This window comes from Narcine bancroftii, chromosome 1 (assembly GCF_036971445.1).
Source record: "Narcine bancroftii isolate sNarBan1 chromosome 1, sNarBan1.hap1, whole genome shotgun sequence".
Classification (NCBI taxonomy): Eukaryota; Metazoa; Chordata; class Chondrichthyes; order Torpediniformes; family Narcinidae; genus Narcine; species Narcine bancroftii.
The window spans coordinates 442,544,661-442,562,079 of record NC_091469.1 but is presented as its reverse complement, the minus strand read 5'-3'; the positions used below and the strand labels follow the sequence as shown (position 1 = coordinate 442,562,079).

Sequence of the window (17,419 nt, the reverse complement as noted above, 5' to 3'; positions counted from 1 at the left end):
TCATTTCCCCCATGCAAGGAAGAGAGGAGTTGCAACAATCATTCATATGAAAGAACATTTCTCTAGAAGCAACTCCTCAAGGATTGGTGAGTTTTGTACAGTCTAATCACTTCATAATTACTTCTGAACATCAGTTTAAAAGTTTTATCACAGGATTTCTAAGACTAAACTTTGGGAACTGACTTTGTAGAATGGTGCCTGAGCTGTAATGGTTTGGGTAATCCATACACACACAGGTATATTTGCACATGGTTGGGGTTAAGTTTAGATTTAAGTAAGATATTATATCCTTCTTTGGCTTGGCTTCGCGGATGAAGATTTATGGAGGGGGTAAATGTCCACGTCAGCTGCAGGCTCGTTTTGGCTGACAAGTCCGATGCGGGACAGGCAGACACAGTTGCAGCGGTTGCAGGGGAAAATTGGTTTGTTGGGGTTGGGTGTTGGGTTTTTCCTCCTTTGTCTTTTGTCAGTGAGGTGGGCTCTGCGGTCTTCTTCAAAGGAGGTTGCTGCCCGCCGAACTGTGAGGCGCCAAGATGCACGGTTTGAGGCGATATCAGCCCACTGGCGGTGGTCAATGTGGCAGGCACCAAGAGATTTCTTTAGGCAGTCCTTGTACCTCTTCTTTGGTGCACCTCTGTCACGGTGGCCAGTGGAGAGCTCGCCATATAGCATGATCTTGGGTAGGCGATGGTCCTTCATTCTGGAGACGTGACCCACCCAGCGCAGCTGGATCTTCAGCAGCGTGGACTCGATGCTGTCAGCCTCTGCCATCTCGAGTACTTCAACGTTAGGGATGAAGGCGCTCCAATGAATGTTGAGGATGGAGCGGAGACAATGCTGGTGGAAGCGTTCTAGGAGCCATAGGTGATGCCAGTAGAGGACCCATGATTCGGAGCCGAACAGGAGTGTGGGTACGACAACGGCTCTGTATACGCTTATCTTTGTGAGGTTTTTCACTTGGTTGTTTTTCCAGACTCTTTTGTGTAGTCTTCCAAAGGCGCTATTTGCCTTGGCGAGTCTGTTGTCTATCTCGTTGTCGATCCTTGCATCTGATGAAATGGTGCAGCCGAGATAGGTAAACTGGTTGACCGTTTTGAGTTTTGTGTGCCCGATGGAGATGTGGGGGGGGCTGGTAGTCATGGTGGGGAGCTGGCTGATGGAGGACCTCAGTTTTCTTCAGGCTGACTTCCAGGCCAAACATTTTGGCAGTTTCCGCAAAACAGGACATCAAGCGCTGAAGAGCTGGCTCTGAATGGGCAACTAAAGCGGCATTGTCTGTGAAGAGTAGTTCACGGACAAGTTTCTCTTGTGTCTTGGTGTGAGCTTGCAGGCGCCTCAGATTGAAGAGAGTTTTAAAAATAGCATTGTCTTGCTGAATTTCTATTGCTGCTCGTCTGTGACATAACACTTATGAGATCACATAATTTTGCTTATCTTATCACATTGCCTTTGCCTACTTTTAACTCTGAAATTAATCAATCCTTTTGTTTTACATTTTAAGAAGGAACTATTCCTGTCTTTGGTCTGGACGTCATGATATGCTCTTTCACATTTCCAGCAAACTCTATCACTGAGACACCAAATCTTGCTTGCCCTCATCCCTGCCTCATTCGTCTACGGTGCTCCCCAACCAACAAGTTACTCTCCTCACACTTACAAACTTCTAATGGTGTTAGTATTGCTCAATGATCCATTTTGCTCCATAACATAAAGCCTTGGCTTCAAGGGCTTGGGCTCTATCTCCCTTCAGGTCATGGTTGAAACCTGCCTCTTTCAACACTTTAGTTTATCTCTGCTAATTGTTGTTCCATTATCATGATTTCCCTGATGAAGCAACGGAGGACATTTTTTCCCCTCCTTTAACCATTGCATTAAAGAGGAAACTGTTGTTACAAATTCTGGAGACGTATTTTATTCACTCCAACAAGGACCAAAGAGAAGCCTATGAAAAACTTCTCAACTTCTATTTCAAGGGAAGCTCAATTATACTTCCATTTTTGAAATCAAACACTTCCTGACCTTTCCAAGGTTCACACCGGTGATGAAGTGCATTCACCATTTGAATATTCAGTACATACACGATATCAGTCTTTTGTAGAACTGCAGAGGTTTTAAGTTGTCAAAAAAAAGCTGTAGTAAACTCTTGCGCATTACGAACAAAAATTATTTTGCAATTCTCGCCATTATTAAAATGCAAATAACAAATTTTAATGCAACAAAAAGGCAAATTTATGATAACAGTTGTGAAGGAATAGAGATGTATTTTAACAAATTGGAAAATTCATCAACCAAATCCATTTCATCCAGCAGATGAGGTTGCACAACAGATGATGTGGCTGTCTAAATCAAGTACTTCAAGGTTTAATACTTTCAAGGTTTTCTGAGAAAATAATTTCAAAACAAGGTTTTTTCTATTCAACAAAGCCTTCCAGAGTTAGAGGATCCCTTGTTATGAAAATTATATTCCCAGCTGTGGTCTTTGCAAAATTTTACATGGCGATGGGGGTAGGGAAGAAGAACACATAAAAGTTGGCATGAATTGCAATTTTGATTTTAAAGCCTTGTTTGATATTCATGAGCTGAGAAAGACCTAACATCAAAACTCAGAGCACAAGAAGCCCCATTAGTGGATTTCAACACCATCTCTCCATCTTACTATGGCATTATTCAATCAATTCGGAATGGGTTTTTTTGGTAATATTTCTGTATTTTTTTAATACTTGAAATGCATTACCAAGTGTATGCTTCTGCCTCAAGACTGCTTTAATGAATGCTTCTCTTATGATCAAAGCTCAGTGAGACTGCTGTTAAAAGCGAATCATGTGGGTTGAGTGGAAAAAAATACATTCTGCTATGTCTATGTTCTCAAGCCAGTTCAGATGCAGACAGTCTGTCACATAGAATTTAGAATGACAATAATATGCATGACCTAAAAGCACAAGAAAAAGCACAGACATGCAAAAGGAAACTGATAAATTCATGAGAGTATAAAATTTAAAGCTGCAGTGCTTGTTATTAGTTCAGCAGGACACTTCACAAACCCAAGCTAAGGGAAAACCATCTTAATGTCAGAGGAAATGACATTATTGCTGTTTGTTTTGTCCTGTTTCTAATTTACTTCTTAAATTTTGATAAAAGCATCAAAAATACAACATAAGTAAAATGCCACTACTCCAAAAAATGCATTGCAGTCAACTGTCATTTCTGAAGGGCAAATGCTTCATTTATTTTAATTATTCTATTCATTAAACACCACAGATTAAATTGAAATAAAAACAATTGCCAAAAAAAAGAACATGCAAAATGTGTCACTTTACCTTCCACCTGTGGAACTGAAAGGCACTACATGGATTCCCAAAGGTCCTCCATCATTGGAAACTTCAACCAGCTTTAGCACGTCACTGTGAGACAATGGTGAATGGAATAACATAATGTGAAGTAAACGATAAAAAATAAAAAAAAGACACTGGTACCTTGCTATTGATGCAGAGAACACCAGGTAAGAATAAAGTTACATGAAAGGATGGTCAATGTGCAAAAATAATAAAAGCAATAAAATAAATATTAAAGCACAATGTCAAAAATTATCTGGCAACACCAACCCAAATTAACATGAAAACTTCAGTGAGCACAACCCTCTTCAAATTGAAGCTTCAGAGAGAACTTTTTCCCCCTTGAATAATTTGGTAATTAACAGCTGATCTGCTTGAATTTGTTTAGATGTATCAATCACCTCAATTACAATGAGAAATTATGCTTTCTATTATGGAGATCTGAATGTTAAAAAAAAGAGAACCGATTCAGATGAAAAAAGTCATCCTCATTTGACATAGTCTTAAAGATAATGGTGTTTTTCTTCAAGATTTTCTGGGGCATTTTGCTTTTTTTTAAACAGTGTGTAAAATTTATTGCAATGTTTTATCTGAGCAGAGCTCAATGCACAAAGAAATCTTTGAAAAACATAATGCACTAAATATAACTTGTTCACTCAGAATGCGTACTTCCTATGTTGATGTAATTTCCAATATTCAACAAACTTAAATTTGTACCAATGCATCTTCCTGCTACTTCAGCAAGCATCTCTGGCCTATAATACACCTTACTTACTTCTGCAATAATGATTATAAACTGAACCTTTGTTGGATACAAGCATGTAAATAAAATAAACATGCAGTAATTAACATGTTTTAGATGTGAGCATACCCAAGCGAAAAATTCTGTCCATGCTCAAGGTCAGAATTAGCACGTAGAACTGGCTCAGTCTTGTTTTCTTCCGTAACTTCATCTTCCTAGAAGGAAAAGAAAAATTACAGTCACAAAAACGATAATAATCAGCTACACAGTGAACATCATACTCAAAAAATAACCCAGGTGAATGAGAAATTTGTCTTGCTTCACATGAGAGAGTAAAAATATCTCCTGTTATATTACATGTATTCACATATGATCCAATCTCTTTGCTGACAGAAGAAAAACATTATTTCTTCTGTAGTTTCCAATTTACACCACCACAGAATAAGCTTTATTTCTCCATATAAAGCACAGAAATTAAAACAATATACAAGCACGTGAATATTTTATTGTTAAAAGGATTTCAGTGCAACCCCAATCCTTAGAAATAAATAAGGAAAATTTCTGGGGTGTCTTACCACTATGAGTTAAGAATAAGGGCCAATATAAAAGATCATTGTTATCTTACAATTCCTCCTTTCATTCTATTGTCCAAAGCTGCTCTTTCAGTTCATCTTTAATTATGGTAACACGCAGCCCTGGGAAGACATTTAAACATGGAACTACATTTCATCAAGTAAATTCCCTCTAGTAATGACAAACCACTGCCAGCATCTTAAGATGAACAATTCAATGTCAACTGCTACAATTTTTCCCCAATTAAATCATCCGATAATTGTGCAAACTGAGACAGCAGAACAAGGCGGCACAGTTATTGGTGAAAGGAACTGAAATTTGGTCAATATCAATAAAAAAAAACAAAGAGTTCTCCAAATCAATTCAAGTCTTGAAAATTACATTGTTTAACAAAAGAATTACAGACAAGTTGCCTGTAACAAGTTGTGGCCCCATATCTAAACACAGTATTTATTTTAAATGGCATACGGTCATTAATTTTGACAATGCCAGTGCACATGATCCTCTGTGAGTTCAGTTAATGAAACATAAAATGTTTTGGCATTGCCAAAATAACGCCTCATCCTACCTGGCATTGATCCGGTGGAATGCTAGACCACCTTTGATAGTGGGAAATTGATAGCAATATTCAGCAGAACTCCACATCAAGCCACCCTACCATGAAGTAGTTGCAAGGAATAAAGATGAAAGGGGCCGACAAGAAAAGCTAGTTAAATCAAGTCTTGGCATTGAGAATCACAGATTATACAATTATTAATATTTTAATAAAAGAAGCATTAGTTTAATATTTCATGCTGCTAATTTGATTTGATATTTTTAAGGAAGCATTCAGCATAACTTAAGTTTGTTGTATGCTCTGCATTTTTAGCATTCCTTTAAAAGCTGAGATGCAATATCTTTAAACAAATTCTAGAGATCAGCAAGCTTAGACTGGGCATTGCCCAAGAGCCTGGGCATTAATTAGCACAATGAGGAAAAGAGATGGATTCTGAGCAATGCATACACCAAAAGGCAGTATATTTAATAAGCAGGAGGATATTTAAGCTAAGACTAAACTGGATATAACCACAAATACTAATTTGCTATTAAAGAACAAGAACAAAACTTTTGTCATTCAGGCTCTGAACTGAACCGGCAACATTTTTCTTCAATGTTACACATCAGGACAGTGAACTGAAAAGAGAAAGGAATAAAAGCACCAAAGCTCTATTCAGAGTGACGATATTTTCTTTTATGAATACCAGCATTCATTTCTATTCCATAAAGAATCAAGCAACTTAGAATCTTTTGGAGGTCCTTATCAGTTGTACAAATGTAAACCTTCAAAAAAAAGGGGCCGAATAAAATGCTGAGGTGTACATTATTAAAGTTTTTCAACAAATATTACAAAAAGGATCATGATCCTTCACTGTACACCAAGTTAAAAATCAGACATTTAAACAAATGTCTTCACTCAATGTCTGAAAGATAGGGCTGCCTCCGAGCTAGTCACTCGTTCATGCCAGACATACTTTGATAATGCGTGTGTCATAACACTTAAATATTTATGTGCTGACACAAACTCTGCCATTGACAGTATTTCACAGATTGACATAAAGGTTAGTGGTAATGTAGGAACTCAGCTGAAGCTTCAGTCCATGCAGTCTTCTCATTACTTTTCATGCTGAGAAAGCTGACCATATAAAAAAAATTCAATTTAAAAACAATGACAATAACCATAAGAAAGGGCCCACTTCCTTCTCGTGGTTCATTCTGCAGGTCAGTGTGAGTGATATCACTATTTCTCCCACTTATAGGCAGCGATGGATTGAGCACAGAGAATTTTTGGCATATTTTATAATGTATATTCTCATATGCCTGTAAAATCTCTATGTCAAATAGAGCTTTGCTCCCATGTATTGAGGCTGATGTGATGATGCTTGATGCTGTGGAGTTGATTGTGCTCAACAAGAACATGGGAATGTGTCAGTGCCAAAATAACGTGCAACTACAAAGCACATTGAACATGAGGAAATATTCCATGTGCTTCAAAGGAATTCTGTTCAACATAATTAGATGCCACAAAACAAAATTAACATTTACAAGAGATAATAACAAATTGGCTGGAGAAACTCAACAGGTCTCACAGTTTCTATAGACATAGGACCTACAAGAGAAAAGCTGGATTTTATGAAGCCACTGAAAATACCAGAAAAAGGGATTGGTGTACCTATTTTAATCCCTTTTAAATATTGCAATTGCACCAATTTTGAATTTGAATCTCAAAAGGGTAAGGATATTTTAAGTTTATTCTTCACATTCTTTAACAGCTATTCCCCAATTTACAAAAGGAATGCATTTGCAGAAAATGCCTCAAATATTGAAAGTATTTAATATAAAAATTGAGATTGCATTCCAGAGTTCAAAAAGTCAGTCAAAATAATCGAAACACTTAAAAATATGCATGAAATAACAAAATATTAATTAGTAATTTCAGGTTATTTATTCACCAGGTCATAATGATAGCTATGTATGTCAAAAGGGCAGAGAGCAATGTGAGCAGAAGTGTATTGATGTGGACATGATGGTAGAGGTGAATCTGGGCTCAATCGAGTTAGTGATGGTGAAGGCAAGGGTTCATTTGACTTTTCCAGAGTTGCTGACAAATGAGGCTTAAAAGGAATCAGCAAAAGTCTGGACTTGTCTCTTATATTTAATATGATAAATCCCCTCACAGTCAAGCATAGCAGTTCTTATCAGGCAGCTACATTCTTTGAAGATGGCTATCATGTTTAGTGTGCAAGAACTCTTTTTAATGAGCTGATTTTAGGATGGAATGCTGGTGTTTTCTTGTTCCACACCAGTCCACTGCATTATGCTTTTAAATATTTGTTTAGTGCTTTCAAATTCTTCAAATAGTAGACAAAGAGAGGTTTAAATTGATAGCATTACCTACGAGGAGAACAATGGCAACCTTTGACTGCCTTGAAACCAGAAGCAGTTTTCTTCTGCTCAACTCACTAAGGGCAGCACAATTAGTGTAGTGGTTAGTACAATGCTGCAACAACGCTAGTGATCCAGGTTCGAATCTGCTGCTGTCTGTAAGAAGTTTGTATGTTCTCCCCATGTCTGCATGGGTTTCTTCCGGATGGTCCGGTTTCCTCCCACCCTTCAAAACATATGGGGGTTGTATATTAAATGGGTGGCACATGGGGCCACCTGAACCCTCCATACCTTTCCCATCCACATACCTATCCAAAGCTCTATGAAGTGTTGAAATTGAAATTGCATCTACCACTTCTGCTGAAGCTCGCTGCCCTCTGTGAAGAAGATTCCCCCATAATGTTCCCCTTAAACATTTCACTTTTCAACCTTAACCCATATGTCTACTCGTTCTTGTCTCACCCATCCTCAGTGGATAAAGCCTGCATGCATTTACCTCATAATTTTGGACATCTCGATCAAATCATCTCTCATTCCTACTGTCCTAATCTGTTCAATCTTTCCCAATCACTCAACTCCTCAAGTCCCAGGAACATCCTTGTAAATTTTCTCTGAACTCTTTCAACCTTATTGATATCTTTCGTGCAGGTAGGGGACCAATGATGCACACAATACGCCAACATCACAGAAATGGGATATTCAGTACAAAAATGGGATGTTCAGAATCAAAATTAGAATTTATTGTCATGAACATGTCATGAAATTCAGCACCTCAAAATTTGGCACCAATTGCCCAAGCTTTTCCCATTTGTTTGCTTTTGGCCCATATCACTCTTAACCAGCCATTCCCCCTGACTCTGTTCAAAGTTTATGGGCCCCTTCCCTGAGAAGCCATCACGTTTTAGTTTCTTCTGCTCTCGTACCAACGACTGAAATTTTTTTTTAAATTAGTGAGATGAAAAGGAAAAAAATATACTGTGATATTATTGATGAACATGGTGAGGCAAAGGGACTGAGTGTGTGCTGCAGGATCATAACCACAGAATATCAACATGCCAATATCATAAAGGACCCCATCACCCTGGACACAACTTCTCAGTGCTACTTTTGGACAGAAGCTACAGAAACCTGAAGTCCAGCACCTTGAGATTCAAAAACAGTTTCTTTTCAACATCTATCAGACTCTTGAACCTCCTATTGGTACACCAACCATGGACAGCTAATCACAGGCCACAAAAGTTTCAAAGTCACTTTTTTTGAGCACTGGGATAACTATGAATATTTTTACCTATCTTTTTTGAGTTTAATTGTCTCTTTTTAACCATACTCTAAATTATATAAACCATTTCAGTCTTTTTTTTTTAAGTACCTGTTCAGCTACAGCAAGTAAGGATTCTGGTGCATTTATACTGTGTACAATGTGTATGACAATAAACACATTATCATTATTACAGTCCTATTTCTGCATGGTAGAGAAGCCAAGAGGTTCTTTAACGGTGGACTTTAGGGCAACGTGTAAGCTGGGTACAGTTTATCTGGGCAGCACTGTCTGAGAAATGTCATTTGGCATCTTTCGGAACTTCAATATGAATCTTCCTGCAACAATATTTCAGTTGTTGCTGATATTTTTGAGAAAACTTGATGAAGAGAAGATGGTCAACCCAAGAGTTAACAGTAACTGTACACACGCTCGAATCTAGAGCAGCACACAATCCACTGGAGGAACTTGGTGAGTCAAATAGCAACAGTGAGAGAAAAAGAAGCTTCAACATTTCAGGCAAGAACCCTTCATTAATATTTAGAATGTAGACAAGAGATAGCCTACTAATGATATAGACAGGGTGGGAGGGATTAGGAATGGGTCAGTATGGGATTGACAGATGCCAAAGGACTAATGCAAAGGACTGGCAGATGCCAAAGAGAGAGAGATAAGCAAGAGTAAACAGGGTCAGGAGGAGGAAGGTAAGAGCCATACCGGATGGGGCAGGTGATTACTGGAGGTAAAGGCTTCCAGTCCTGGAATCTGATAAAAGGTGACAATAGTAGTATGATGAGAGACCACATGGAGCCAGTGGCAAGGAGGAGAGAGGTAGAATCCAAAGAGAGAAATGTGGTGAAAAAGGAAGGACCAAAGAGGGAGGTGAAGGTGAATGGGAGGGGTGCTGGGTGGCAATGGGCAGGAAAGGGGACAAATTAGGGGTGGATGGGGAAGAGAGAGAAAAGGAGGAAGAACAGAAGTGGTTCAGAAGAAAAAGGATGACTCATTACCTAAAATTGGAAAATTCAACATTTATACCATTGGGCTGCAGACTATCCAGGCACATTTACATCAGGCCTTAATCTGGCATTGGAGAAGGCCAAGGATGGACTTCAGCAAGGGAAAAGGAAGGGGAGTTGAAATAGCATGAAACTGGAGCTTTGGATAGCCACTATATACAGAGCACAGACAATCTGTGAAATGGTCCCGAAGACTGCACTTGGTCTCAACAAGTGGTGGAGGCCACATCCGGAGCTCTGAATGCAGTCAATGAGTTTAGAAGAGACAGACATAATTTTTTGTCTCACCTGGAAGAGCTGTTTAGGTCCCTGATGGTAATGAAGGAGGAGATGCAAAAGCAAATGTTGCCCACTCCTGCAAGTGCAGGGGAAAGTACCAAAGGTCACGGAGAGGTGGGTAGGGAGGAATGAGGAGGCAAGGGAGTCGTGGAGGGACTCATCACTAATAGTAGACTGAAAGGAATGGGAAGGAATAGATATGGCTAGTGATGGGTAAGTGGTGGGGGGGATCTAGTTGTAGCTGGCGGAAGTGACGAATGATGTGCTGAATGTGGAGGCAGTGAGATTGAGGAAAGGGATCAAGTGTCAGGAATCATCCAAGTAAATTTGAGAGAGATGTAAAAATCAGTGGAAAAGTTGATAAAATTGATGAGTTCTGCAGGAATCAGCCCCAATGCTTTCATCAATTTAACAGAGGAAGATTTAGAGGTGGTGCAAGGAACAAGGACTGTTCCACGTAGCCAACATAAAGGCAGGCCCAGCTGAGACCCATGCGAGTGCCCATAGCAACATGTTTAATTTGAAATAAAGAAACGTCATAACAAGTTATTTTGGGTGGCACAGTTGGCTTAACAGTTAGCTCAACACCTCTACTGCCCCAGTGACCGTGACCAGGATTCAAATCCGTGCTGTCTGTAAGGAATTTGTACGTTTGCGTGGGTTTTCCCTGGGGGGATCCAGTTTCCTCCCACTGTTCAAAACGTACCGAGGGTGTAGGTTAATGGGGTGTAAATTGGGCTCCATGGACTCGTGGGCCAAATGGGCTTGTTACCATGTGGTATGTCTAAATTTAAATTTAAAATGGAGGGTGAGAATGAGATCCATCAAATAGATGAGTATTGGTGGAGGGAGGATGGTTGGACCATTGTTCCAGGAAGAAGTAGAGGTTTTTAAGGCCTTAATAATGGGGATGGAGGTGTACAGAGACTAGACATCTAACTGAAGATGAGATAGTAAGCACCATGGAATTGGAAGTTGTCAACCGTTGGAGGGCATGAGAGGCATTCTGGATGTAGATAGGAAGGGTCTGGAATACAGGAGAGAGGATGGGGATCAAGATATGAGGAGAAAGTGGGGCAAGAGTTGGGAGAAACAATGGGTCTGTGAGGACAGAATTCTCATGGTGCAGCTAATGCAAACATCTCAGTTGAGCCAGTTACTGGAAAATATTGGATAACAAAGATTTATACTGTATTGACTTTTGCAAATTCCAGCAAGTTGGTTGCACATGGATAGACAACTCCCTGGTTTCCAGAAAATGACAGAAGTAATTCATGCTGCATAAAAATGAATAGCAGTTGAATCACAGAACAAAATCATGGAATATTTTGTGCCTTATGAGTCCAATGAATTTTGTTCTTTCACAATATATCTCGTCACATTTTTATCCAATATTCCTTTCAATTGTTCCATCATTAGATCAATGGAATCGATTGTATTACTTGGGGGAATATAATATTCTTCGTATCTTTCTCTGTGCAGTTCAGATTAAGTAGGAAAGTTGTACGATAGAACTAATGAAATTAAAGGACCAAGTTCACCAACAGCATCCAGATGGCAGTAAAAATTGCAGAGCCATCTGCCTTTTCATAAAAATGTAATTGAAGCCAATATGATGTTTCCATTGCAATCTACAGGTATGGATCACGAAAATTCCACGTCCTTGGAATGTTTAACACAATTTAATGCTGTTTAAAATGCATGCATATCATCAGCTATAAAAGCTAATTCATTGTGATTAACTGCAAGGTTAAAACTGTAATATATCCAAAGCAACCATCTGTAAATAATAGTCTTTACTGATAGTGATGTTGTTGATTGGCTTTGCAAGTTTTGCTAAACAAGCTAAATCAAAACATAAAAACTAATGAACTGTAATGTATAGTCTCTGAACGATAATTAAGAAAAAAACAAAGTGAAATTTTTAAGTGGTTTATTCTCTTCACAGTATGAACATTCTTCTTTAGTTATATCCTGAATGATTCACTCAGGAGAAAATTAAGTTACAATTAAGTTAAGTCGAAGAAAGAACTTTAGAATGCCTTGTTTTAATGGCTCAATGCCCTTTTCCAGTCAATTTGCTTCCTTTGATGCTGGGAAAGCAAATTCATTGCATTAATATCCCCACACCATGAATCCAGCAACAGGAAATATATTTCCCTACAGACAATCGACATTTCTTCTTCTGAGATAGACAAATCTAAAAGTACTGCTGTGGTCTCGGTTGCTCAGCTAAAAAATAAAGCCTCAAATAACAAGAACTTAAATTTCAAAGCAGAGAATTTAGATGAATATTTAGAGTGGAAAATTATCACTTGACAACTCTGAAATTCAATAAATTCATCAATGTGCATTACCAATGATCAACTTTTATTTTAAAGAGAGATACAGCATGGTAACAGCCCTTCCGGCCCAAGAGCCCACACCATCCAAATACACCAACGTGACCAATTAACCTACTAACTCTGTATGTCTCTGGAACACGGAAAGGAACACATGCAGAAATATGGAGAGCGTACAAAATCCTCACAGACATCACTGGGTTTGAACCTGGGTTTCTGGTGCTGTAATAGCATTATGCTATCTGCATCTAGTTTTCTATCTGTTCAGTATGGTTGCCCTGTTTTTATATTCCATGTATCATTTGCTTGATGAGACCTGTGCATAAGCTTATCATTCTTCCCCATTTCTCAAAACCCCACCATTTATTAAGCATTCTATTAGCTTTTTTTCCCCACTCCTATTTTGCTTCTTTTATATTTTCCATTTTTCTGCACATCAAACTACTGTAATAAAGTATTGTAAGGTTTTCACCATTGTTTTTTGTATCATTTTTCATTTCATTCAATACAAATATACAACCCACAACAAGCAAAGAATTGTAGAGGTTTGTATATGAAAAACAGCCTTCCAGTGAAAAAAACACAATTATTTTTGTTTCTTGCACTTTGGATTCAAACCCCATGGATTTTTCCTTTTCCAATAAGCCTGCCATTTGGAACTATGTCAAAAGCCTTGCTAAATTCCATTTGGACCATATCAAAAACATAGACTTCCTTGTGAATGCATCAACAAATAACATCTAGTTAGTTAGATCCCAGCAGGAGGTTAATGGCAGATGCCATTTCACTGGCCCTCCATTCTGTATTTGATCACTGAGACCAGAGGAACACCAACATCAGGCTATTGCTAATTGACCATAGCTCAGTGTTGAACACCATCATACCAGCAAAACATAACCAAGCAAAAGCAGCTGGGATCTGTTGGCCCTCTGCAAATAGATCCTCAGCTTCCTCATCAGCAGAGCCCAGTCAATGCAAACCAACACATCAACTCCTCCACACTAACCATCAACACAGGGGTGCACAAAACCTGATGCTTAGTGCCCTGCTCTATTTCCTAAAAACCTACAACTGTGTCACCAAGTTCAGTTCCAACTCAAATCGACAAATTCAATGACAACACCACCACTATTGAGAGAATAACTAGAAATGATGATTGGAGTACAGAATGGTGATCAAGAACCTGGCTGAGTGAGGCCAGAACAACAATCTTGCTCTCAATATCACAAGGAGCTCAATGCTGATGTCAGGAAAGAGAGCCCGAGGGACCATGCACCTGTCCACAAAGATGGGACAGAGGTGGAAAGAGTTAGAATCTTAAAGTTCCTAGGAATCCATATATCCACAGACATATTCTGGAGCCAGTACATTGAGGCAACCATGAAAAAGGCATACCAATGCCTCTACTTTCCAATGAGTCTGAGGACATTTGGCATGCCATTAAATACTCTTAAATTGCCACAGGTATATGGTGGAAAGTATACTGACGGGTTACATCACAGCCTGGTTTGAGAATTAAATTGGCCAAGAACATTGAAAGCTCCAGAAGGTTACAAACATAGTCAGATACAATCTCCCATCCACCAAATGCATCCATGTGAGGCATTGCTTCAAGAAGGCAGCCAACATCCTAAATCACCCTGCTCACAACCTCTTCTTACTGCCACCTTTGGCCAGCACCACCAGGTTCAAAAAGGTTTCATTCCAACAGCTATCAGGCACTTGAATTTCCTCTTGATACACTAATCAACGATTGCTCTGACACCACAAAAGGATTGTCTGCACTATTGCAAAGTCACTTTTTTTTTGTACTGGGATGATTTGTATTTATGGTCCTTGTTAATTCTCCATTGCAGGCAAAATCTTCGCTAGGATTCTCCTAAATAGAATAATACCTAGTGTCGCCGAGAATGTTCTCCCAGAATCACAGTGCGGCTTTCGCGCAAACAGAGGAACTACTGACATGGTCTTTGCCCTCAGACAGCTCCAAGAAAAGTGCAGAGAACAAAACAAAGGACTCAACATCACCTTTGTTGACCTCACCAAAGCCTTCGACACCGTGAGCAGGAAAGGGCTTTGGCAAATACTAGAGCGCCTTGGATGCCCCCCAAAGTTCCTCAACAAGGTTATGCAACTGCACGAAAACCAACAAGGTCGGGTCAGATACAGCAATGAGCTCTCTGAACCCTTCTCCATTAACAATGGCGTGAAGCAAGGCTGGGTTCTCGCACCAACCCTCTTTTCAATCTTCTTCAGCATGATGCTGAACCAAGACATGAAAGACCTCAACAATGAAGACGCTGTTTACATTCGGTACCGCACGGATGGCACTCTCTTCAATCTGAGGCGCCTGCAAGCTCACACCAAGACACAAGAGCAACTTGTCCGTGAACTACTCTTTGCAGACGATGTCGCTTTAGTTGCCCATTCAGAGCCAGCACTTCAGCGCTTGACGTCCTGTTTTGCGGAAACTGCCAATATGTTTTGCCTGGAAGTCAACCTGAAGAAAACTGAGGTCCTCCATCAGCCAGCTCCCCACCATGACTACCAGCCCCCCCACATCTCCATCAAGCACACAAAACTCAAAACGGTCAACCAGTTTACCTATCTCGGCTGCACCATTTCATCAGATGCAAGGATCGACGAGATAGACAACAGGCTCGCCAAGGCAAATAGCGCCTTTGGAAGACTACACAAAAGAGTCTGGAAAAACAACCAACTGAAAAACCTCACAAAGATAAGCGTATACAGAGCCGTTGCCATACCCACACTCCTGTTCGGCTCCGAATCAAGGGTCCTCTACCGGCATCACCTACGGCTCCTAGAACGCTTCCACCAGCGTTGTCTCCGCTCCATCCTCAACATTCATTGGAGCGACTTCAACCCTAACATCAAAGTACTTGAGATGGCAGAAGCCGACAGCATCGAATCCACGCTGTTGAAGATCCAACTGCACTGGGTAGGTCACGTCTTCAGAATGGAGGATCATCGCCTCCCCAAGATCATGTTATATGCCGAGCTCTCCACTGGCCATCGTGTCAGAGGTGCACCAAAGAAGAGGTACAAGGACTGCCTAAAGAAATCTCTTGGTGCCTGCCACATTGACCACCGCCAGAGGGCTGATATCGCCTCAAACCGTGCCACTTTTGTGCCTCACAGTTCGGCGGGCAGCAACCTCCTTTGAAGAAGACCGCAGAGCCCACCTCACTGACAAAAGACAAAGGAGGAAAAACCCAACACCCAACCCCAACCCACCAATTTTCCCTTGCAACCGCTGTAACCGTGTCTGCCTGTCCCGCATCGGACTTGTAAGCCACAAACGAGCCTGCAGCTGACGTGGACATTTACCCCTCCATAAATTTTTGTCCGCGAAGCCAAGCCAAAGAAGAAAAAGAAAGATAATTCAATTTTAATTAAGATTGAACTGGTTTTTCAGATGTCATTGTATTTTTTTTTTAAAAGTCCAAAAAATTTTACTTGCTGCAGATGAACAGGTACTCTGTAAAAAAAACATTGCTGTTTACTGAAGAGAATATTTCGTGTGAAATAAAGCTGAATAGCGAAAAGTGACTCAGAAGCCGATTTAAAAAAACTCTAAGGTAAATCAAGTCATGTCACCTTTATGCATTGTACGGTAAAGATGAGATAATGTTTCTCCAGATCCACAGCGCAGATTTACAGAAATAAAAATTTAAATATTAAGACATATATAATAAAAAGTCCATGGTATATTATCCATATATGTTCTGGGAATTCAGGAGCCTGATGGCTTGGGGGGAAAAAACTGTTGCCCAATCTGGACGCAAGAGCCCAAGTGCTAGGACACCACCTATTGGATGGCAGAAGGGGAAAAAGTTTACTTGAGGGGTGTGTGAAGTCCTTCACAATGTTTATTGCTTTCCACGCGATTGTGTGTTGGAGATTGTCCGTCATGATGGGAAGAGAGCCCCCAATGACCTATTCCATTGACTTCACTATCCTCTGCAGGGTCTTACAAAGTGGCACTCAGTAGGCAAAGAGCCTGAGGAAAATTGAGGAGGGAGCAAGGGATAAAGAATAGAAGCCCGAGAAATGTCATTTCAAAATTTAATCAAGTGCTGGATGTGCAGAGAATGACCTATTTTCAGAAGGCTATAATCGCAATAATTCCACACCCGTTAATGTAGTTCACAAAATATTGAAATTTTTAATTAAAGTTGAAATGACCAAATAGCAAGATGAAAAGAAAAATAATTAGGTATATCCAACTTGCTTCTCAGAAAGGAACTTGTACTTCAGAAACCTGATAACTAATTTATTTAAGGTGCTCAAAAGTGTGAGGTGAAGCAAAGACAATGAAGATAGTGTAAAAGGTAGGCAACTGAATTATCATTTCATCATGGGCAGGGAAATTCAATAACTATTGCATTCACAGATTTTTGTTTTGGAGGATTCACGTATGACTGGAAAAAAAATACTGGCATGGATCAGAGAGAGACTGGGTCAAGCAGCACAGAAGTTGGGAGAGGAACATGTCGAACAATGGGAAAAGTAAATAGGATCCGATTGTGCTACTTTGTGCAATGTGTTGATATCACTTCCTAAAAGCAATGCATGTAGATGTATGCAAGAAGGTATACGGCATGCTTGCCCTTGTTTGTGGGAGCATCGAGTAGAAAAGCTGGGAAGTCACACTGAAGCTGTATAATTTTTTGGTTAAACCAAATTTGGAACATTGTGTGCAGTTCTGGTGACTGCATTAACAGATAAAATGTAGAAGCCAGAGAGAAGACGCTCACCAGGATGTTGCCTGGATGAGAGAGCATTCACTCTCAGGAGTGGTTGGGCAAAATGGTTGTTTTCTCTGGAGCTTCAGAGGCTGAGGGCCACCTAATATAACTATGCAAAATATACAAAGAAAAGAGAGGACAGGTTATCAGAGATGTTTTTCCCAGGGTGGAATTATTGAACAT

General features: G+C 39.8%; 1 protein-coding gene across 10 annotated transcripts in view; it reads right to left on the bottom strand.

The window, feature by feature from the left end:
* pard3aa (par-3 family cell polarity regulator alpha, a) overlaps nucleotides 1-17,419 on the bottom strand; it is a 912,377-nt gene that overhangs the window by 388,468 nt on the left and 506,490 nt on the right. For all 10 annotated transcript variants that reach the window (XM_069914429.1, XM_069914431.1, XM_069914432.1 and 7 more), the window contains 2 exons: nucleotides 4,204-4,289; nucleotides 3,318-3,401 (listed from right to left, as the gene is read on the bottom strand). In XM_069914429.1, coding sequence (XP_069770530.1) covers nucleotides 3,318-3,401; nucleotides 4,204-4,289 — 170 coding nt within the window. The remainder of the gene's footprint in view (nucleotides 1-3,317; nucleotides 3,402-4,203; nucleotides 4,290-17,419) is intronic.